The following is a 22,683-nucleotide window of genomic DNA, read 5'->3' as shown; positions in this document are numbered from 1 at the left end:
TTTGGTTTTGCATTATTCTGACAGACATGGTCCGTTTCTGTGAAGCTGTCATATTGAGAGAATTGAGCCATGAACTTGTTGGCTGCATGGTGTGCAGTAAGTTATTAAAAATAAAATATTGCCTCTATTCAGTCAGTGGAGAGGTCTATATCAGAAAAACAAACCTTGTTTTTTTTTTTTAAAAAGAGTAAAATATGAAGTGTCAGTTATTTAAAATGAGCTTAGCCGCTCAATCAACATGTAGCTTAACTACTTAACTGTATTCTTTGATTTTATTTTGAAAGCTCAGTCCTTGGAATAAATGATCAAACTTAAAATAAATAAATAGGACTAGATAAGTTTATTTCACCTTATCCTACACACCTTTTCAAACATGGAGTAAATAAAGAGACATTAGAGAAAGACCAGGCTTTTGTATTTCGTACGCTGGCTCTCTGTCAGACTGCCGCGGCTCACCCTGACTGTTGTCATAACATTATCAGTAACACCTGTGCTTTACTTTCTGTCTAAGCGTCAGCTTCTAAAAGGTCTGTGGCACAAAATCAATCTGTGTTTTACACTCGGTGACCTGAAAACGAGACACCAATACTGGATGTAATGGAATCCTTCTGAGGAAGCTGCTATAAATCCTAACTACATGAGACATGCTGTGTTATTAGTCCATTTGGTGTTGACACAGAAGTTGACTCAAATAACATTTTTTAGCTCAAGTCAGTGATGGTTCTCTATTGGATTACTTTGTATTGAAGATAAAAAATGTAATGAAGAAACAGGTGAAGTAGTTCCTCTGGGTCTAATGTTTTGAGTATTTATGAGAAGTGAAGTTCTTAATTGTGGGTGTTTTTTTTTATTTCTAATTTAGCCTGCACACCATCATCAAGTCTTCACCCCAGACAGAACTATCTCGGGATGTCAGGAATTTGATTGTAGAGAATGTGATGTTAACGTTTTACACTTTTACAATCAGATTTTCGGCCGTGTTTACGACCCAGAGTATACAGTGGATGAAATTCAGATTTCTTGGCCAGTTTTGAAAGGAGGAATTGATTGAAATCTACACGGATTGGACATCCAATCAAACGTGGGAAGAGTAACCTCTTGTATTTTCTGTCCACAACAATTAAAGGAGGAAAAAATTTGGCAGAGCTTTGATTTTTGTCCACCAGATTATCATCTCAAAAACTGTGAGCTACATTCATTAGATTTTTTATCTACTTTGGATAGATATTTTTCTGGTATATTTTTGCACAATTAGTATAATTGGTTGGTTGGTATTTTGGTAACACTGTGGGCACCTGAGTTTGTAAGAAGGCAGGCAGAGAGCCAACATGCACCTGGCAGCAGGAGCCATTCTTTGTTCTTGTTTGCTTGCAGACCGTTTGCATGGACAATGGACTTCTTTTGCCTGTGTACACCACATCACAATGCTGCATCAGTGGCCATTGTTATGATGTTTAATATAGTACAAGCTTTATTTAGATTATTTTGGACAAAAGGCCCAATACCGACCAAACTGATAAAATGAGTTATTTAAAAAGATCTCTACCTCAGACAGTTACAACAGTAAAACTTTGCTCAGACATTTTCTACACAATGAGTACTACAGTTTGCCACTTATAGACCTGTACTCGAGTTTAACTTTTATTTGTAAATGAGCGTTTTTAATTTTTTTAACTGGTACTTCTTCAAACATTGCCTTTTTCAGGAATTTTCCCACACACAATAAAAAACTGTGTTACTCTGCAGTGGTAAAAGCAGAGACTTGGGTTTGATACGTGCAATATGACTGCCATCTGGTGGCTGTGCCTGATACACCAGCTCTATTTCTTTACAGCTTTTTAGAAAATATTTCTGAAGATTAAATCATTCTGGATTAAGAAATATATTTAACAAACTCAATTATACTGTTAAGTAAAATAAGAACTAAAATCACTTGGACAAGTAAGTGATATCTTTCAGAATTTGAAATTTCTATCCGAAAATATAGTTTATCAATCGACCTATAGCCTATAATTTTACATTTATTTCCCCCATATCAACCCATGAATAACTACTATTTATAAAAAGATCAAAACTGAATGCATGTTTCATATTGTGTGACACACTTTCTAATGAAAGGTATAAAGGAACAAACCATGTTTCATGAAATAGCCTACCGTTTTATATAAAGATAGACACGAGACAAAATTAAAATTTAGACAACAAAAGGAAATATAACATATAGTGACATTAAAAAATAAATATAAATCTGCATTAAATTATGTGGATAGGCCTGTTTCTGTCTTACAAGAGGAATGTTCACTAAAAGACGGAAAATAACAAGACTTTTAAACTACGTCATTTCCGGAACAGTGGGCGGGGCTTAGAGTGACAACTAACCGAAGAATAACAAAAACAAACACAACACGGACGGAGGGGGTTCCGGGGACGGTGAGTGTAATGGTCTTAAAATAAACCCTATCAGTTTCAAAATACAATATGAAAATGAAGATGTGGTAAAAATAACTGGAGCCGAGTGATTCTCCTGAGCTGAAGGTAAATGTAGCTGCGCTGCTGCTGCTGCACAATATTTGTGTTTCAAAACATGCTGCACACATTTCGAGCTTGACAGCACTTTTGTAAACTAGATCTGAATGTTAAAAAAAGTAAATATTATTTGACCCTTTGCCACTATTAAAATGTCGGTTTTCAATTTGATGTTTGGTCCGTTGTTATTGTGCACGAACGACGTTGAGTAACAAGGCCTCGCTCTTATCTCGCTGAACCCCGTTGAAAAATCTTCCAGTTTAAAGTGGCCTCGCTTGTTATGAAGTTTAAATAACCTGTAAAGTAACAACTTTGACCTTTTTTGAATCGTTATGGGTCGCTACTTAATTCGGCATCATTATACTATCTAATACTTTTTTCTTAAATGGTGAAATTTAAAATGTATTTCACAGTTTTGCTTCCACACAACACCGTGGAGGGCAGTAGCGAGTGTTTGTACAACTTCAAATAAATGAGGAAAAAAAGTGCTCTGTCTGTTCTATATGCCGAATTAAAGAAAGGAGTATATTTATGATATTTAGATTGAAAGAGATACAGGGAGTGTTAACAATATGCCCATATAAAGGTGATATCACATGGACAGGTTATGAATGGTTTCCTCTCCAAATGACTGTGGGTATATGATATCACCTCAGGGTAGCATATGTCAGAGCTTTTCAAAAGGTTTTAGTTGTTGGAGGTGTATTGTTGGAAGACTGAACCCCAGCAACTAAAATGCTTCCTTTATCCTGCAAGGATCCCAGCTGTCACCCTGCCTGCCCTTTGTCAGCCTCAAGCTTAACCACTCTTTAAGTGTTGTTTTTCTACTTTTCATAAACCTTACAGTGTTTTTATTTTTCATGCATGCAATTGAGTTTTCTCCGGTTTCCAATCTCCAGTTTAGTTGAGTTCCCACCAACGTTATCTCTCAGCGGTTGCAGAGGAAGGCATGTGATCTGAGGTGTTGTTGAAAACGGTCTGTCCTTTGGTCTCTGCTACATCAGAGCTATAAATCTCTGGATCTGTGAAACAAAAAACTACCTATGACAGAAACACATCAGACAGACACTCAGTCTGCAAACCTATCACCTCAGGTGGGCTGAGTTTAAGATGATCAGACCCCATCTGTGTGAAACTGATAGGCCTGATCCGGGTTAGAAGAGGGACTCTGAGTCCAGGACACCTGCGCGCTGTGTGGGGGCACACAAGGTCGAGGTTATATGTTCTGATGTAAAAGATTTAACCAGGAAATCGTACCTTCACTCGTTTTTAAAGTGTCTTAAATTCATGAAACATGCATTCAAGCTGATATAATACCAGCAGAAAGAGACTGAACTGAAGATAAAGATAAACTTTATTGATCCCCCATGGGGGAAAGTTTTGCGTTACAACAGCTCAAGAAACAGGAAACAGGAATAGAATTATTAAAAATAACAAGAAGTTAAAAAATCAAACATATTTACATCAGTTAAATAAAGGGTGAAAAAATACAATAATAGAATAACACAAGGTGTACAATATGTACTCTTACTACCTGTAATAATACACATGATTTTTTTCTGCTTTTTATAATATATTATAGTATTTCTAACCGTGCTGCTGCTATTTATTCTGCAGGACAGCAGTTTGGAAATGGTTGCCAGGCTGCCATCAGCTGTTAAGTTGCCTTATTTGGCTGGATGGTTCTGTGTGTTTCAAATATTTTTAGTTGGAGTGAAAATAGTCCTGTGTATTTTTGTTGTTGTCCTGTGTCTTAATAGCCATCATTGTCTCTGGACATCGTTGTAAATGAGGACGTAGCCTCAATGATTACTCGAGAATAACTAAAGTTTGAATGAATGAATGCAGTTACGGGTATTTCAATCAGCTCAGACTTTAAATGTTGTAACGTGTAGCATCTGTTGACATCACTACATACTCGTACCTTTACAAGTAAGAAATGTTTCCTTTGTGACAAAAGAACAATTTGGACTGAAGCGATCTCTTTGATATCTAGTGATCATACTTTACTTTATACTTTATTTCAGACCCATAGGTCATAGATATGATGCGTAGTTTGTAAATTCTTCAAAAGTTCTGAAAATGTCTATACTATTGACTTGGAAGAGGTCAAAGTGATGCTTTTGTCTTTTTTCCTTTTGTCTTTTTCTCTGTAGTTTTGGATAATCTTCTGCTTTTCTACACAAGGATGTGTCCATATGTAAATATCATCATGTTTGTATCCTGTATACTTTATTCATAAAACAGAACTGTGTCTTTTACAAAGACAAATATAGAATGTATGAATTTATATTTTTATATTAAGGATTGTATAATTAGTATGTTAAAGATCATTAGTATTTAGAAAGGTCAAGAGAATCAGAGTATAGGTGTTTGTATGGAGAGAGGACAGGATTAAATAAGTTTATACTTCCTCCCATGCCTTTTTCAGACGTGTAAATTATATTAACTAGTGTTTGAAACCTCTTTTTGTATTTTATATTTTCACTGTTTGTATATAACTTTATTTCTGTTTGCTTTTAAGTTTATTTTCTTCTCAAAATAAAAACCTTCAATTTATTTAGATTTAAATTGTTTCATTAAACCATCTAAAAGTAGAATCCCCAAAAACATCTGTTACAAAAATTATATTGAAGACGTTGAATAGGAAATGAACATGCTGCTAAAGCCACATATTGGACAAATATCTGTCTTCAACTGAGGATGAGATGTGAAGTCGTTACATCTGCAAACCACTTTTCTGTCATTATCACAAAACAGAATTATTCTATGAAAAAGGACTTTTTGCCAGAGATCAAATTGGTTTCCTCTTCTTTTGTCTGAAATCAAAGTAGTTGGCAGTGAATTTAAATTCACTCAAACAATGACTGCAGATTTGATGAATCCGTTTTACGACTAACACTTCCCGCTGCACTAAAATGCCTCTGAGCACGAACAGCTGCTTTGGCTTCAAGTGTAACGGTGTCAGCTGAGCACCTGCTCCCGTCACTGCCGCTCTGCCTCTCACGTTTCTGCGACTGCTCATTTTAAAGTTATTCTGTGATGTGATGGGATATTTTTAGACCTGATGGGATATTTTTAGAGCTCTTTATCCAACACCTACACAGACAATAAAAACTCAAAAGCAGAGGGGGGGGGGATGTGTGAAATTAGTAGCGTCAAGCGTAATATTTTGCATGTTGATTTAAGGTTAAGACACAAATATGAATTCAATATATTGATGTATTAACAACAATATATTACTGAATAAACTGCTGGTATTGGTACTGCTACCAATACCAGCAGTTTTTCATTGATTGTATTTTAAATGCTTGTGAATATTGAAGTGAGATAAAGGCTTGTTGACCTTCCTATGACCTAACCGTTGCATTCAAGCAAAATGGGTACTGCAGTCCAAATTCAAAACATTGTAGAGAGCTGTCTCCCCCCTCTCCTCTCTAGAGTCGATGCTCACACAGGTCACCATGTGGTGGACTCTGAAGCTTCAGTGTTTATCCAGCTCTGCATGGGTCTGTAAACCTTTCTGTGTTCTAACCTCTCTCCATTTTTCAAAAGCATCTCCAATATTGATCCTAGTTTGAGCACGTTTCTGCTCGTGGAGCTTATTAGAAACATGCAGAGGCTTTTTAGGTCGGGTACAATCACTTCTATCTGAACCACTTCTCTTGACCGCTTCCATCGCTGCAACACCTGTTGACCTGATAACTGCTCTCATATCTGGCAAACCGAGGGGCGTCCAGAACGGCCGTGTGGCGGGGGTCGCCTTAAAAGCGCCTACCTTCTCTGGTCCAAACAAATCCAGAGCATTCAGGACCAGAATCTAAAGTTAGAAGGAGGACATACTGGCTGCTGCATTGTTGTCAGAGAAGCCAGCACTTCAACACAGCATGTTTCCTTGATGTCTGATCAGATAGTAACGCATCAATTTAGCACAGAAAAGAACAAACGGGACGGGAAGTCAGACACCGATACAACATTAAAACATCCGGTTTATTTTCAGAATAACACCCTCCGTTTTGACGGTTCAGAAAAACCACCGTTTGTGTTTGTTTATGTGTTTATAAGGTTTTTATTGAGTTTTATACCACAAACATCGTATTATCTCGTGCTGTCGCGAGTGAATCTGTTAAATTACCGCGGAAACTCCTTTGTCTCTGTACTCCAGCTGTCCGGCTGTGCTCTCCGTGCTGCAGACTGAGATCACAGCCGGTGGGTGTTGACGGATGAGGACGCACGGAGCCGTAACGGACCGGAGCGGACACGCAATGCGCACATATCTGGTGGAAGTTTGCCGTTGTTGGGCACCGGTAGCTAGGGACGTAGGTTACTACTCATCCTGATTGGTCAGCTGTCAGAAAGGCGCTTGACGTCACCCAGCGCTTTTCTGAAAAGTTGAAATAATTCAACTGAAAAAGGCGTCATCCGTTTTCATTTTTCCATAGACTTGTATGTAAAAAAGGCGCTGGCAGTTGAAAAAAGAAGTCAAGTGTGAACACGGCCTTTTAAAAACCAGTGCATCCAGTCTATGGTGCATCCCCTGAAAAGATCAAAACCAGCAATCCATCATTCCCAAGTATTGTTAGTGCACACACTTTGTTCTGCTGGGTGATGTGCTCCTTCAGCACCATAAATACAGACACTGCATTTGATTTTGAGTTGATTTCAAATTTCATTCCTGCTGTCTCAAATGTTCACTAGAGCTGTGGTTCTCAAACTATGGTACGCGGGCTCCCTGTGGTGGTACGCAAAGAAATCTCCACAATATAAAACAAAAACCTGTTCAGCATAAAACCACATTTTTTATTTTTGTCATACTCTTATCTGTCTTGTATCTATTGGGTTGTATTAATATCAAATGTGTTTTCCCCTCTAAATTAATTTAGTTTTTGCAACAAACAACTTTAATCTGCTCAGTGTATGCTCGTGCGCACAGACATAAACAACAACAGGAGTACGCCTCACGTTTTGAAAAGTTCAGTCCTGAAACAACAGCAAGCAGCTGTAGGTCTACATTAACAGATATTCTGTTATTTATTGGAGTTCAGCACAATCGGCAGCAAGCAGCTGTACATAACGGAGCCAGGAGAAGCTTCAGTTTTTGATGCATGTCTCTCTCTCTCTCTCGCTCTCTCTCTCTCTCACTTGCTCTGAAGCTGATGTGATTCTGCTCTATTTTGCTGTCTTAACACTCGGACCACCAACAGTCTAGACCCCCCTCTAAGCGCTGCAGCCGTCTGTCAGACTTCATATGCAAATGAAATTGTTTGTGCTCAGAAGCACACAAATAATGCATTTTTTTGATGAAGTTAAATACAACTTACTTTTATCTACAAACCAAATAGGCTATCAGCATAAAGCAGGATTGGTAACCTTTTAAATGTTGCATGTTAATTTAAAATATCTGTCGGCTTTTTTAGTGCTCCGTTTTTTACTGCTGCTCCACGTCTCCCGTTTCTAAAACACATTCTACAAAAATGAAACAGACATAACTTTTAGTCTATTATATTGTTGGATATATTAGGCTATGCATTTTAATAAAAACACTGCAAAAAAAGAGATAAACACAGATGCTCCTTCTCCTCTCTGCAACTGGGTTTGTTTCCCTGACATCAATCAATCAATCAATCAATCAATTTTTATTTGTATAGCGTCAACTAATAACAAGTGTTATCTTGAGATACTTTACAAAAAGCAGGTAAAATACCTTACTCTTTGTCTGTTAACATTACAAAAGAGCAGGTAAAAGACTTTACTTATTGCTATATTACAAAGATCCGGCCTATCCATCATGAGCACTTTAGCAAAGCAACAAAAGTTACAGTGGTAAGAAAAAACGGTCTTATTAAAAGGCAGAAATCTTCGGCCGGATCCCCGGCTCATGACGAAACAGCCTTTACAGGCCTAGACTGCGCCGGGCTTGGAAAGAGATAGGGGGAGAGACGGGATAAGATGCAGGAAGAGGGATAGGGAGCAAGGGGGTGGGGGGAGGCAAGCCGTCCATCAACAATCCGGTGGGGGGGACATATAGGAAATTATTGACCAACACACGCACGCATGCCAAAAACAACAACAAAAACACGGCTATCTATGGGCATGACAAACTATATAGCCTACAAAAAGAACTGCAGAAATCCATAACAGATGCTGCTGCGAACAAACAAACAGATGAACAAATGAACAATCAAGCACCTCGGACAGCGCCGCGGCACGTGATGCACAAACCTGTGGTAAAAGTGCTCAACCTTTAAGGTGCACTTCCCACTCACAGGGTGCACTTCTCACTCACAGGGTGCCTGCACCCCTCGCAGGAGACAACGGTCATATTTTTCAAGATTTCAAGGTCATATTTAATCTTGTGTGTTTTATTTTAGTTTCACATAGACTTAAGAAAACATACAGGACACATATTTAAGAAAAGTCAAAGGTGAGAGGCCTGTAGTTTTTCAGGCACGCAGCAATTTTATGAATAAATGAAAAATTAAATAAGAACAGGTGGGATATATACTTTGGCCCATGTATCTTGTTTGTGTGGGAAACATTTGAGATTAAATATTCTAAAACAGGTTGTTGGTATAAAGTTGTCATTTTTATTGTTTTGCACTTTTTTTGATTTGGTCAAAAGTCAGAGTTGTGTTAGTTTAAGTGCCAGTTCTAGTGCTAGCCCTTAGTAAGCCTATAGTGTGGCTGCCAACAGTCAATAATAAATAATATTCTTTTTATGAATTTATTTGCCTCTTGCTTGAAATGTGTGTTGAAATAGGCCTACAGTGTATTTTAACATCTACCATAATGGTGGTACTTGGAGGGCCAAATATTGTCGGAGGTGGTACGCAGTCTAAAAAGTTTGAGAACCACTGACCTACAGAACTAAATCCCCAACAGATGCCTTTTGACTAAAAATGTAATATCTAGCTGTTAAGTTAATGGGAATGCGAGTGTGGCTGGTTGTTTGTCTCTCTATGTTAGTCCTGTGATTGGCTGGTGACCAGTCCAGGGTGTACCCAGCCTCTCGCCCAATGACAGCTGGGATCGCCCCAAATGGGAAAAGCGGTATAGATAATGGATAGTTGGATTGATAATGTAAAGAGCCTTAAAGCTAACATTGTGCCCTGGTTTTAGAGATTCACATCTTCAAAGGTACTTATGGGGGTCTGGGTTTCATGTAAGAAGTGAATAGTCATTTAATCAGGGATATAAAAGGCAGATTAGTCGCTCATAGAACTAGCCGTTAGTTGCAGTTTTTGTTTATTTGCTATAAATTTATTTTTTTTGTAAACTCACAGCTGTTCTCACCCTCTGCTTCTTTGTTTTTTCCACTCAGGGCATAAACCATGGAGTCTTCCTCTGATGAAGAGGAGGGGCGCACCTTCATCCGAGTGCTCAGCGAGAAATACCACCCTGAGAATTTCCCCTACGGCCAAGGAGTGGTGGTTATGCCCAGCCCACCAGGATCCCCCATCAAAGGTGAGAGATGAAGGAGGGGGATTATGTCAGGTTTAAGATTACTAGTATGATGGTCTTCCTAAGTGAGCACTTGCACCCCCTGTTGTTAGAAGTTCAACCCTGCATCCTTAACATTTTATGTCAGAAGGTGAATCTGTAAAGCCCCCCCCAAAAGTCTTTAAAGGTGAGTTAAGTTTCTTGTATTGACTCTTGTTTGTTTGCAGATCGCCTGTTCCTGCCCAGCATCCTCGTCCTGAATTACTGTGGGATCAGTAAAGCCGGCGAGCGGTCAGACATCGCAGCTTTCTGTGGCCATGTGGTGGAGCTGGACCTGTCCCACAATCAACTCAACGACTGGACAGAGGTGGGTGTCCTTCTGGCAGAGTGAGGGAGTGACCACAGGTATATTTCTGAAAAGGAATCCTCCTTTAGAGACAAAAAGGATCTCATGTATTTGTGCCGACTGGACCTGTTATAATCATGTTTTACTTTATTTCCAGGAGCTGCATAAACAGACTTGTTGCAATGATCCCATTGGTTAAAAACCTCGGGGCTTTAAGCTTTCTTTTTGCCATTCCTTTCTCTTGTTTGTTGTCAGATCTGCACCATTGTGTCCAGCATCCCCCACCTGGACTTCCTCAATCTGAGCATGAACCCTCTGAGCAGCACGCAGCTGGAGCCCAGCATGGCCGACGTTTTCTCCAGAGTCCGGCAGCTCATCCTCAACAACACACACGTCAGCTGGGACACGGTGCACACGCTCACTCAGCACACGCCAGAGTGAGTGACAGAGCATGTAAAGGTCGCCCAGGGCTGTCGTTGTTGATGAGTCACTGTGCAAAGTTATCATGAAAAATGTAGAAAATGTGCATTTGATGGAAGTAACATGTTTGTATTTTTAGAAACGTGTGCTTTAAAAATGCTGCAAATTCATATCCAATGACCAGCAACTGGTTTATATTTCTTTCTTATAACAAAAACACCAAAACAGATATTACTGTGTGTGTGTCCACAGCCTGATAAATCCTACTCCTCAGTGCCACAAAGCTCTATATGAGTGACCAATGCACACTAACCCCACTGCTGTCAAAACTCACTAAAGCACCAAATTCGTATCCATCCGCTACAGAAAATAGTCCCCAACAAATGCACATTTTACTCCTATTAAAGTAATGTTTGCTTACAACTACAGTGCTCAGTTGATTTGGCTTACACTGTATTATACAGTATACATTTACACACATTAATTTAACTCTATCTATGAAGCACTTTACACACAACAGTCGATCCAAAGTGCTGAACACCGCAGATAGAAAAATAAAGCATTAGAAAATATCAGACAAGAACAACAATCAAGAAGAAAGAACAGGTAGTAATTAAGTCTGATGTAACACAAGACTTACATAGTTAAGGATCTTGTGCTTCACGGGTTATTGAAATTAAAGGCATTTGAGTATAAATATGTTTTGAGGCAAGTTTTAAAAACACTTGAGAGACAGATGTTTTGAGGTAAAGAGGATGCAATGGAAAAACAACAGTCCCCATTACACTTTGACCTGGATCTAGGTATTGACAGAAGGTTTTGTTGAGGTGACCTTAGATCTCTTACAGGCTGATATGGGGACAGGAGTTCTGAGAGGTAAGCGGGGGGAAAGTCCATGATACCTTGAACACAGTCAGCAGTATTTTAAAATCAATCCTCAGCTTGACAATCAGTGTAAGTAGGAAAGAACTGGAGTGATGTGATCTCTTCTTTCTGACTGTGTTAAGGACAGCCATAATTAGGTGATACCAAAATAATGTGAATTACAGTAATCAATGCAAGTAGAGTAACATTTGTGACCTGTAATTACTGATGAATGTTTTAAGAAGCCAGTAAATCATACAGTAAGTTCCTGGCTTGGAAATTTCACCTGAGCACCCATTCAAGAAAAAGCAACAACTCAGAAAGTCAGAAAAAAAATGCATGATGATGAACTTCATGTCATATTATATAGAAAACAGTCTTCATTTTCAAATCTTTTCACAGTGAATCTGTTGTATCCGATTAGGTTGTAACCATGAAAACCCCATGGCTTTTAAATGATCAGCAGCCTAACTCTTAAAGTAGCATGAAAACACAAACCTTTATGTCAGGACTAAACAAAGAGGTTAAATGAACAAGTGCAATACATATATAAGATGACAAGGTGTTTTTTTTTTTTTTGGCACCTTCTCTGACATTACTCCAACTATTTCCCTGATCACCCAGATTAGAGGAGCTGTTCCTGTGCCTGAATGACTACAACACGGTGTCAGAATCCCAGACGTCCTGTCCGTCCCTGCGCCTCCTGCAGATCACGGACAACCAGCTGCAGGACTGGGCAGATGTGAGGAAGTTCGGGAGGATGTACCCGAGTCTGAGAACGCTCGTGCTGGCCAACAACAGTGTGGACTCTGTGAACGACACTCAGGAAACACTGCAGCGCCTGTTCCCCAACCTGCGCTGCATCAACCTCAACAACTCAGGTCAGATCGGGATAATGAATTCTGGGTACTTTTGCTTCCATCTGTGTAAAACGCTTAGTGCATGGTGTTAAAAAAAAAAAAGCCTTATATCTGTGTGATGTTGTGTTTTTCAGGGCTCACTAAGTGGGAGGACATTGCAAGACTCAATTTGTTCCCTAAGCTGGAGGAAGTCAAAGCAATGGGGATTCCTTTGTTGCAGCCTTACACCACCCACGAGAGACGCAGCCTCCTTTTAGCACAGTAAGTCTCATCACTTCACACATGTCAAATCCTTTTAGCCCTTTATGGCATGATGAGTATCTAATTGACCTGGTTGTTCCCATTACGTAAACACTTCAAAAATCTGAATCTGAATCTGAACCTAATTGTTATTAGAGCGTTGATGGCTAAAAACTCAAACAATATCTTAACAAAACTCTTCCTGTTTTGCCCCTAACCTTTTCCAGTGACATGTCCCAGTCCCTTTACCATTTGTCCGATGAACCAGTTGCTTATGCGGAATATCTTGACTAATATTAGGCAGACAGTTTAATTCTTCTGTCAGCTCAGAGTGAACGATCGGGACTTTTCTATCACTTCAAGATTAAGAAAGTGTCATGACGCCTCTTAGTTTCCTCTTGATCATTGCATCTCCTTGTCTTTTGGTATGAACCAGGCCCTTATAGATTGCCTAGAACTTGTTAAGAATGCAGCAGCTGGACTCCTATGAAGACAACTGATAATTTAACTCCTTTATTATCCTCCTGATGGCTTCCTGTGTGATTGTCTTTGTGTTTAGAGCTCTGCATGGTCTCACCCCAGCATAAGACAAAACTTCTATTCTCTCACAGTGCTGATAGGATTGATCCTCAGATTATAGTCTAAAAACACCCTCTCTGCAGGTCTACTACAACTCTGGAATAGTCTGCCTCTAAGTATAGAAACGGGTAAAACATTCGTTTCAAAGTTTTCTTAAAACCCAAATATACTCCCCTTTTTTTACCCCAGTGATGATTGCATTCATGGTTTGCATTTCTGCTGCATCAATATCTGCATGCATGTCACAATATCTCTGCATCCATTAATATATATGTGCATTCATTGTATCTTCTTACATGTTTGTTGTACAGACCTGCAGCACACTCTTGGATATGTTTTGGAGCAGTCTATAAATAATCATGCCCTTGACCATAATCTGTGTACTAATAACGGCCTCCTGTCTGCAGGCTGCCGTCCGTAGGGGTGTTAAATGGAGGTAAGGTGTCTGATGGAGAGAGGGAGGATGCAGAGAGGTTTTTCATCAGGTACTACCAGGGCTGCCCGGAACAGGAGCTCCCTGAGAGGTACTCACACATACATTCAAATGTATTTATCACTGTTTTTCTCATTTTAAAAGAAGGGACTTTAAGAAACATTTGATTTATTCTTCATGAGTTTGAACGTTCCTCAATGTTTCTCATAGCTCACGTCAGAAAAAGAACATCTATGATGGGAACCACTTCAGAATTGAATACATAACTTTCCATAATGCTTATAAATTCTTAAAAACAAAGTTTGGACCTACATTGCTTCCATCTTTATTGTCAGTGAGGTACAAATGCTTCTTCACAATTTTAACTATCCGGCAAGATTTGAAGTGTATTTGAAGTCCTAAGTTGTAGCTGCGATGCTGAAGAATCAAACTGCACAAACCTTTGATACTAACGGGTCAGGAATGTTTAGCTTGGACCCCGATATCTGTTAATTGGTGAAAACATATCAACAAAAATTAAACAGAATCCCCAAAAGGCACAAACAACAAAAAACTTGGCCCAGAGGTTAAGTGCAGTAACTTAATTACTGTCACTTAAATGCAAAAACAGGCCCCTTATTATTCTTATTATTCATGACTTTAAACTTTAGTTAAACTAAAATGTGTTCGATGTATAAAACCTCATTATCATCATTCAGAAGCAAACTTTAGAGAATAAATATCTGCCATGTAGCAGGTTGTAGGCTTATGGGGGTTGACTCACTTTTGGAGCCAGCCTCCAGTGGCCTTTTCAGGAACTGCCGTTTTTTTTACATTTTGGCATTGGCAGCATTTGTAGCTGAGTATCTACCAGGTAAGTAATACCATGATAAACATGACATCCTGCTGTGGAACAACTTAATCCAGGTAAAAAAGATAAACCTTCTATCGATAACTCTTTGATCCCAGTACTGGCTGGCAAGTTTTAGAGAGTCAGGTCCCCACATTCATCCATATTGTCAGTCTTTGATGAGACTCAATAGACTTTGAACACCTGTAAAATTTAACCTATAGCTACATCCAGCTCATTGTTCTGTAATTGTTACAGAATGTGGTTGAATAATTCGGACAGTCCTCCTCCTGGGCTGATGTCGCTCATATAATTGCGCACGCTCTTGACCGGCTGCATTCCACTTAACCTCAGCAGAATGTTGGAGAGGGATTTGTGAAGGAAGGTGTAGTCCCTGACTGGGGGAAACTAACCTTTGGGAGACAATGCCACCAGTCTCTGCCTGCTCAATGAGTCCTTTGTGCCGGGAATTCTCTGATTGGAAAAGTGATACACAAGGTAGCGGGTTGATTTTTTTTCTTCTTGTTTTTTATGTATACTCCTACACTGTCAACCTCAAACCTTACGCTGACAGATTGATTTGTTTTCTTGTGACACTTGAGCCTCGAGAGGTTATGAATTAGTCTTCACGAGAAATGGAAAAGACGTGGAGATCCAAGAACTATTTGCTAATTGTCCTGTGCACCATGTACTTTGTACTTTGCTGCAGTCGTCCCATCTGTTTCTTCATGTTCATGTCATGAGCTTGGTTTGCAGCCAGGTTTTCAGTGTAGGTCCGAGGTGAGGGATCACCATGACTGTGTGTGGGTGGGTGTTATGGTGGTGTAGGACACGCTTGGTAAGCGGTGAACGCACAGCTATCCTCTTTCCTAGCGACTCGAGCAGTGGCCCTCGCAACCCTGAGAGATGGCAGCACTGCAGGGAGGGGGCCACAGCCTCTCAGGTGAACACATCATATTCAGCCCAGCTTTGGGTAACTATAAACTCATGTCAAAACATAAATCAAGCTGATGAAGGCTGAGATCCTTGATTAATCTCTTTGAAAAAAAAAGATAACAGAGAAATGTGGATACTCTGGGAGATGGATTACGGGTCTTGGAGACAAGGAAACAGGCTCATAAAGGAAGAAATGTGTCGGCTGGCAGGAAGGATTAGCAGCAAGGAAAGAGTGAAAGAAAGAAAGAACTGGGTTGGAAATGAAATCCGAGAGTTACATCCAGTAGAATAAGTACAGAGGGACTCACAGAGGAGTGGACCTGAAGCAGTGGATATTGAGAGCCAGACTCGGAGGTAAGAAGGGAAATCAACATTTTCACTTTTAAAGGAGGTCATCTTTCAACAAGAGGACAGAAGAAATGAGAGAATGAGGTAGGATTAAACAAGAAAGAATCAGGAGGCTCAGGAAAAGGCAGGAAAAGCATCAGTTTTCAGTAATCCTGTTATTTATTTGGTGATTTATTGTCCTGTATGGAAGAAAGTTGGAAAAGACAACTGGAATGCTTAACCTGTGGCATCATTTGCCACGTTAAACCACGCTTAACCCGCCTTAAATGAAGCCTTCTAGCTAAATGGCTTCTCTTAAGAAAGGTACTTTGTGCACTGTGGCCTTAGAGGAGAATTCCCAGGGTGAGTCTGCAAGTTTTGGCCAGAAAGCCACAGTCAGGGGATTGGCTTTGTGGGGGGAGTTTTGGGGAGGGACGGGGAAATTGCTTTGATTGGCCCAGCTGTTACTGTAGCTTTGAAAGCACAGACCTTTTTTCTCCTTGGATTTTATTTAATCGTTCCTCCTTATCTCGAGCACGCATTCCCCTGAGGTGGGTGAGAGCTTTCTCACGGCAAAGCAAGAGGGAGAGAACTCTGTTTTTCTCTGCCTCTCCAACACAGTCATGGTGCATTTCAGTGTACCTGTTTTTTTGGCTTTTTTTTATTTACTTCTTGAGTGGGAATGTTTGAAAGTCCAGGAAAATAATTTTTGGCTGAAATGGATAAGTTGGTGCATTGAACAGAGACGATGCAGTTATAGTTGTAGTTGTTTAGAAGAGATATTTCTATAAGACCATGATGTTGCCTCTGCCTCTTTTTTGCTCGATAAAACTGATAATTCTTTGTGTTAGTGTTACTGGCCACTTCACCAAGAAAGAACAAGAGATTGCAAAACTACATTGTCCTTGGGTTGAGTCCAGGTTTGGGCATTTGTTGCATTGTACCATTTTTTTTTTCAGTCGACAAAAACACAAAATGAAGCTGGAACAGAAAGGACAAATGAAAAACTGGAAAGTATCAATGAAATACCAAAATGGATCAAAATGACTGGAATTCAATTCATAATTTTGTCACTTTATTCTGTAGATATTCAAAGATATAATATATTCAGACAACGATAGTGATTAAAAAAATATTTGGAGGCCAATGGTTTCCCTAAAAGAATAGGTCAGTAGGGTTTGTCCGTCTTCAGTCATAAAGCTCCTGAGAGCGGGGTGCAGACCCCTTGCCAGGAGCCTGTGGTCCTCCGTACGGGTAGCCCAGGTTCAGGTCTGGCCTGCGGCTCCTTCCCCGTGTGTCATTCCCCACTCTCTCCTGATTTCCTGCTCCACCGTCCTGAGAGAAGTATTTATCTGGTTATGAAACAAACTGAAGTTGATATTGATTCCTCTACGTGACCTTCAAAGGCAAACAAGACTGTCAGGGACAATATTGATAATGTCTATACAGAAAAGTACTGCCGCTGGGAAGGTGTCAGTCTGAGTCGTGTTTCAATATTAAGAAACAGCAGGATGAGATTTATCATCAGAAACGCTTCCGACAGGTGTACAGGACAAAGTACGCTACGAGGCAAGAGGAACGACTTTGTCCTCAAGGACAAACTGAAAGTTCCTCTCAGTATCTTTTGAAAAACCCTTCCAACAGCTTGTTGAGCTCGCTTTTCAATATTGCCATCCTCATTAACAAATCCAAACCAGGTATCCTAGAAGTATTACGCCATGTTTTCTGTCTGCTCAGCACTTTTGTGCAACGTCTAAGCAAAAGCCTTGGCGGACATATAGGGGTCAGGGTTACCCTTAACCTACCCTTAACCTTAACCTTAACCCTAACCACGCACCCTACCTCACCTAACCCTAACCCTGCCCTACAGGCTGTTTACATAACCTAACTGAAAATCACAGATCTTTAGAGATGGTGATAGGTGTGTTATTGGATGGTTTGGATTTGGGGAAGTGTTCTCCTTACTTCCTCTTCCGATGCTAAGCAAGGCTTATTGTCTCCTGGTCCAAACTATAAATACTAACTTATCATATTGAACTATTCCTTTAAAGTTTGTGAAAGTGTGACCCTCAAGTGAAATAATAAATGAGTTGTCTCCCCATGTCTGTCTGTTTTCAGGCTTTAGATGCTCCAAACAATAACAAAATAAAAACAGTAAACACACTCAGGGATCTGACATGAGCTCTGTTTTCTCCCAGGTACCACATCCTTGTGTCCAAGTATGGTCACCTGGCCCCGCTGGCAGAGGTGGACCTGAGCCCCCGCAGCACCTTGGTGGATGTTCGCTATGGAGACAGAGTGGAAGCCATCGGCCTCAGCCTGGAGCAGACGGTGGGCGACCTGAAGAAACACCTCAAAACTCTGCTGCAGCTGCCCACCAACGGGATCCGGCTCTTCTACATCACCCGGGAGATGTCTCAGGTCTTGGGACCTGAGGAGCTCAAGTGCGGTACACGGGCCCTCCATTCCTACAGAATCCAGGACGGGGATGAGATCTTAGTTGTGCTCAAAGTCAAAAGCCGCTGCAGCTCCTCAGATCATTAAGAATGAAGTGCTCTCTGCTGTTGGATGAAGGGGACATGAACTGAAGAAAAAAAACATCTATCACATACCAAGTTTTAACTGAAGCCTTTTTTTTTTTTAGATTAAAAAAGGTTGAGTTTTTTTTCCAGTCTTGAATGTAGACATGTTTGCTGTCAACCATATTGAACAAACTTATACAATAACATATTTGCACATGGTAGTTCCACAGTCAGTGTGTTTCAAGTGTGAGTCACAGATTTCTGGGCTGTAGTTGCTTGAGCCAAAACTGCAGTTTACATCTCATCTATGAAAAACGTCGATTGCCAATAGTCCCCTGAAAGAAAGAAAAATGCAGCCATGTAAAGCAATTTGAAATTGCAGATTGATTTTAAATCAAGAAACACTTCATAATTGGAGTGTTTGTCTAGTATATTCAGATAACTTCCCCCTGCTTGTCTGACATGCTGGTGACACTGACCTTGCACAGAATGTAAGAGTTTCTTTTAGTGAAAAGTGGTGTTAAAAAGAATTGGGGAAATTAATTTTAAGAGTACCAGCTAATGCGCATGACCTCTGTAGTTTCACTGTTCTTTGTGTTTTATGAATTGCCTTGGCTGGAGATAAGAAGCAGCTCCTCTAGGTTTTATCCCAAAGTTCTTCCTCTACTTTCTGCCAGTTGTAGATTTCTGATTGTAAACAGAAATCTGTAAACCGTGTCTTCCCAGCAGTCGTGAACAGTCCAACTTTTCATGCATGGGAGTAAACAGTTTAAGTGAAAATCTTTTGAAACCAAACTCTTTAAATTCCAACGCAATGGCAAACAATGAACCGTTATCAAGCGGCGGTAGCAGCCAAGCAGAACGAAGTCTTTCCATGACTTTATTAACCTCTGCCTGTTGGGATTGCTGCGGCTTTGTGAACTTGATGAAGTCTACATTTGAATATGTTGCATTTAACGACCATGTGGTGTTACATTTTTGGTTTACATTTAATCAACATTTTCTAACCACAACAGGACCTTTGGTAAAGCAGAAACACCTTCCTGTTGAGAAAGTTTCTTTTCGAGAAACACAAGTATAACACAAGTCTTCTCCAGCTTCTGCCTGTTTGCTCTCATTAGGCCGTGTTCACACTTGACTTTTTTCAGAAAAAAGCGCTGCTTTCAGCACCTTTTGAGCGCTTACGCACGAGTGTTCTGTAACCATAACAACAGGATCTAGTCTGCGGTGCAACCGCGCCGGAACACAACGCATCAATTTAGCACAAAAAAGAACAAACGGGACGGGAAGTCAGACACCGATACAACATTAAAACATCCGGTTTATTTTCAGAATAACACCCTCCGTTTTGACGGTTCAGAAAAACCACCGTTTGTGTTTGTTTATGTGTTTATAAGGTTTTTATTGAGTTTTATACCACGAACATCGTATTATCTCGTGCTGTCGCGAGTGAATCTGTTAAATTACCGCGGAAACTCCTCTGTCTCCGTACTCCAGCTGTCCGGCTGTGCTCTCCGTGCTGCAGACTGAGATCACAGTCGGTGGGTGTTGACGGATGAGGACGCACGAACCCGTAACGGACCGGAGCGCACACATCTGGTGGAAGTTTGCCGTTGTTGGGCACCGGTAGCTAGGGACGTAGGTTACTACTCATCCTGATTGGTCAGCTGTCAGAAAGGCGCTTGATGTCACCCAGCGCTTTTCTGAAAAGTTGAAATAATTCAACTGAAAAAGGCGTCATCCTTTTTCATTTTTCCATAGACTTGTATGTAAAAAAGGCGCTGGCAGTTGAAGAAAGAAGTCAAGTGTGAACACGGCCTTACTCGTTCTAGCAGGGAAATCTTGAGATAACCCCTGTGCTGAAAAACACAGATGCTGTGTGTTGGGAATAACGTAGAGCACATAGCTGCTGCTCAGTCACGACGCCCTGGCAGAAAGACTAGACAAGTCTGAGGTGAGCTTGGGTCTGGGACTGGGAAAAGGAGAAGTGTCGACGCTCGAGTTACTCCCACTCTCTCTCTGCAGTAGCAGCCGAGAAAACGCTGAGGCCCAGTCTGTATGGTAACCGCACACCAGGCGCTGTGTCACGGACACTTCCGCTGCATTTAGGTTAGAAAGGGTTCAGGCAACAGACTCCTGCCCCTCACCCTAAACTCTCCTTTACATCCGTCTTATAAACCCGACACTTCTTGCGTCTGCAGTTTCACAAGACCTACAATGGTGAACAACGGCTCACATTGGCTTTGACTTTTTTTTTTTTTTAAATCAAAGAATAGATTTGAAGATCACCAACTGGCATCAAACAGCCTTTTCCAATGCAGACTGCAACCTGGGGCTTCTCATATCCTGAACTTTCTAGAGCCTCGGGAGGCTTTGGCTTTCCCTTGGGTTCCCATATGTAACACTTTAACACATGTTGGACTTGCATACCCAACTAGCTGACTGCCAAACACATAAACGACACAATTTGCCATTTCTAAACCTATCAGCTGTTGTCTGATGAATATAGATCCTCTGTAAGCAACCGCCTTTTTTTCCTGGAGTTTGTGATGTAGCCATTGGTTATTCATATAGTTGATAAAGGATAGGTATTTGGTTTTGGGGATACTCAGACAGACATTGGGATAACTGGTAAACCCAACTCAAACAACCCTGCTAGCCAGCACATTAGAGCTAAGGATCTACTTGCTGAGGTGCTGCATTCATGGAAAGCTATGGAAAAAAAAAAACTTGCAGAAATACATCTCTTGTACAGCATCAGCAACATATTGGGTTTCTCAGCTTTGGCTCTTTGTGCAGAATATTCAATCTCATGATCCCAACAGAATTTCTAAATTGGAGTATATTTCCCACAGAAAATGTAGAAACTCAGAAGCTCTGGTTTTGGTGGCCAAGGATTTGTAGATACTGACTTGTCCATCGACTTTTAAAAAGAAACGTTTGTGCATAAAAACTTAGCTGTCCTTGTTCAGGTGGGACTGATGTAAACCTCTACATGACATATTTTACAGTTGATGTTCCCCTGACTTTCGCTAAGTGCATGCTGGGGTGTGTTTCAGCCTGCATGACTCTCAAAAGTTTAAATGTGGTCACCATATGTGTGTTGAATGTATGCAGTGTAAATCTGGCTCCTTTGTAGTCCATTTCATGAAGAAAAGAAAAAAATAGGGAAGGTCTTGCAAAAGCCTTTTTTTAATGGAGTGCCATGAATGCGAAGGAGTTGATCTTTGGAGGTTTGTTGGGTGAAGGGAGATCCCAGGGTTTCATGGACATGTGTGTTGCTGCAAAAGTGAAAATGTTTTAAGACGCTGCCGTTCTGCATCGTTCCTCTGACACAAACTTACTCTGTGTATTAGATAACTGGAGATCCTTTTGTAGGGAGGGTGACTGATCGGGCTCACACTTTATGCTATAATATAATTGAGATGCTGACATGGGGGGGGGGGGGTGAAGCATTTTGTTTCTAAGGTGCGTCATGGTAAGTTGGTGATTTGTATGTTCCTTATCTTTATTGATATGTTTGATGTAAAATGTGTAACAGATGTGTCATTTCAGGGAAACAATGTGTATGGGCATTTGTAATTTTGACATTTAAAAAAAAATATGATCTATGCTTCTATCACCCTCACCTTTATCCTTCATTAATACCAAATAAAAAGTCTATTTACAGATTTAAAAAATCTAAAAGAGGGTTTCTTAACTGTTCTACAGTTTGCCTTGTGCTGTTTAGAATATGGATTTTAATTTATATCACATTTGCTTTCTGTAGTTTCTTTAATGTATCTTGATATTTTTATTGTAAATCTTTTTTTCCTTTCTTCAGATCTTATTGCCATTTCTCCTCCTGTCAAGTGTAATGATGCTTACACTTCTATTAAAATAATTAATTCTACGTAATTAAGCTCATTCCTGTGTGACATTGTCTTAAATATAGTGAAACCTCCGAGCTAGTACAGATGGACAACTTGAGTCCGCTACAGTACGACATCCACCGTAATAAAACCATCACATCTGCTCCAGCTGGCTCTTGACTTCTTCACCTGCTAGTGTTCATAAAACTTCTTAAAAGTAGGATTACTGTTGGACCAAGATGCTAGCCTGTACGTGGAGGGACAGTGTTTAGCTTAAGGTAGTCGATGCTTGTGTGGGACAGGCATTGACATGCTCCAACCAAGTGCATCACAGATGTTCACTAAAACACCTCCTGCCTCACTTTCGCAACACTGTGACTCGGTGCTTCATCCAACAATTATTTTAAACTGGCAATCTGGTAAACTTGTCCAACAGGAATTGGCTGCGGGTGTGGAGGTGAAAAAGTAGCATTCCTCACCCCTCCTCTGTTTCCACTGCGTGAATGTGCA

General features: G+C 40.4%; 1 protein-coding gene across 3 annotated transcripts; it reads left to right on the top strand.

Moving 5' to 3' along the window:
• The first annotated feature begins 2,345 nt into the window (after positions 1-2,345).
• On the top strand, positions 2,346-22,228 carry LOC109999644 (tubulin-specific chaperone cofactor E-like protein). 3 transcript variants are annotated; one of them, XM_065962829.1, is made up of 9 exons: positions 2,371-2,430; positions 4,683-4,726; positions 9,848-9,990; positions 10,194-10,333; positions 10,568-10,749; positions 12,221-12,477; positions 12,591-12,717; positions 13,683-13,799; positions 17,999-22,228. In XM_065962829.1, exons 3-9 carry the CDS (start codon positions 9,858-9,860, stop codon positions 18,342-18,344), a joined length of 1,302 nt encoding a protein of 433 aa, XP_065818901.1. In that variant the 5' UTR covers positions 2,371-2,430; positions 4,683-4,726; positions 9,848-9,857; the 3' UTR covers positions 18,345-22,228. The 3 variants fall into 3 exon arrangements, with proteins under 3 accessions (XP_020510378.2, XP_065818901.1, XP_020510380.2); XM_020654722.3 differs by lacking the exon at positions 4,683-4,726 and having other exon boundaries at positions 2,346-2,430; XM_020654724.3 differs by lacking the exon at positions 4,683-4,726 and having other exon boundaries at positions 2,413-2,535.
• Positions 22,229-22,683: the final 455 nt, after the last annotated feature.

The sequence above is a fragment of the Labrus bergylta genome, chromosome 14 (genome assembly GCF_963930695.1).
Source record: "Labrus bergylta chromosome 14, fLabBer1.1, whole genome shotgun sequence".
NCBI classification, from domain to species: Eukaryota; Metazoa; Chordata; class Actinopteri; order Labriformes; family Labridae; genus Labrus; species Labrus bergylta.
This window is presented reverse-complemented; position numbering and strand designations above follow the sequence as displayed.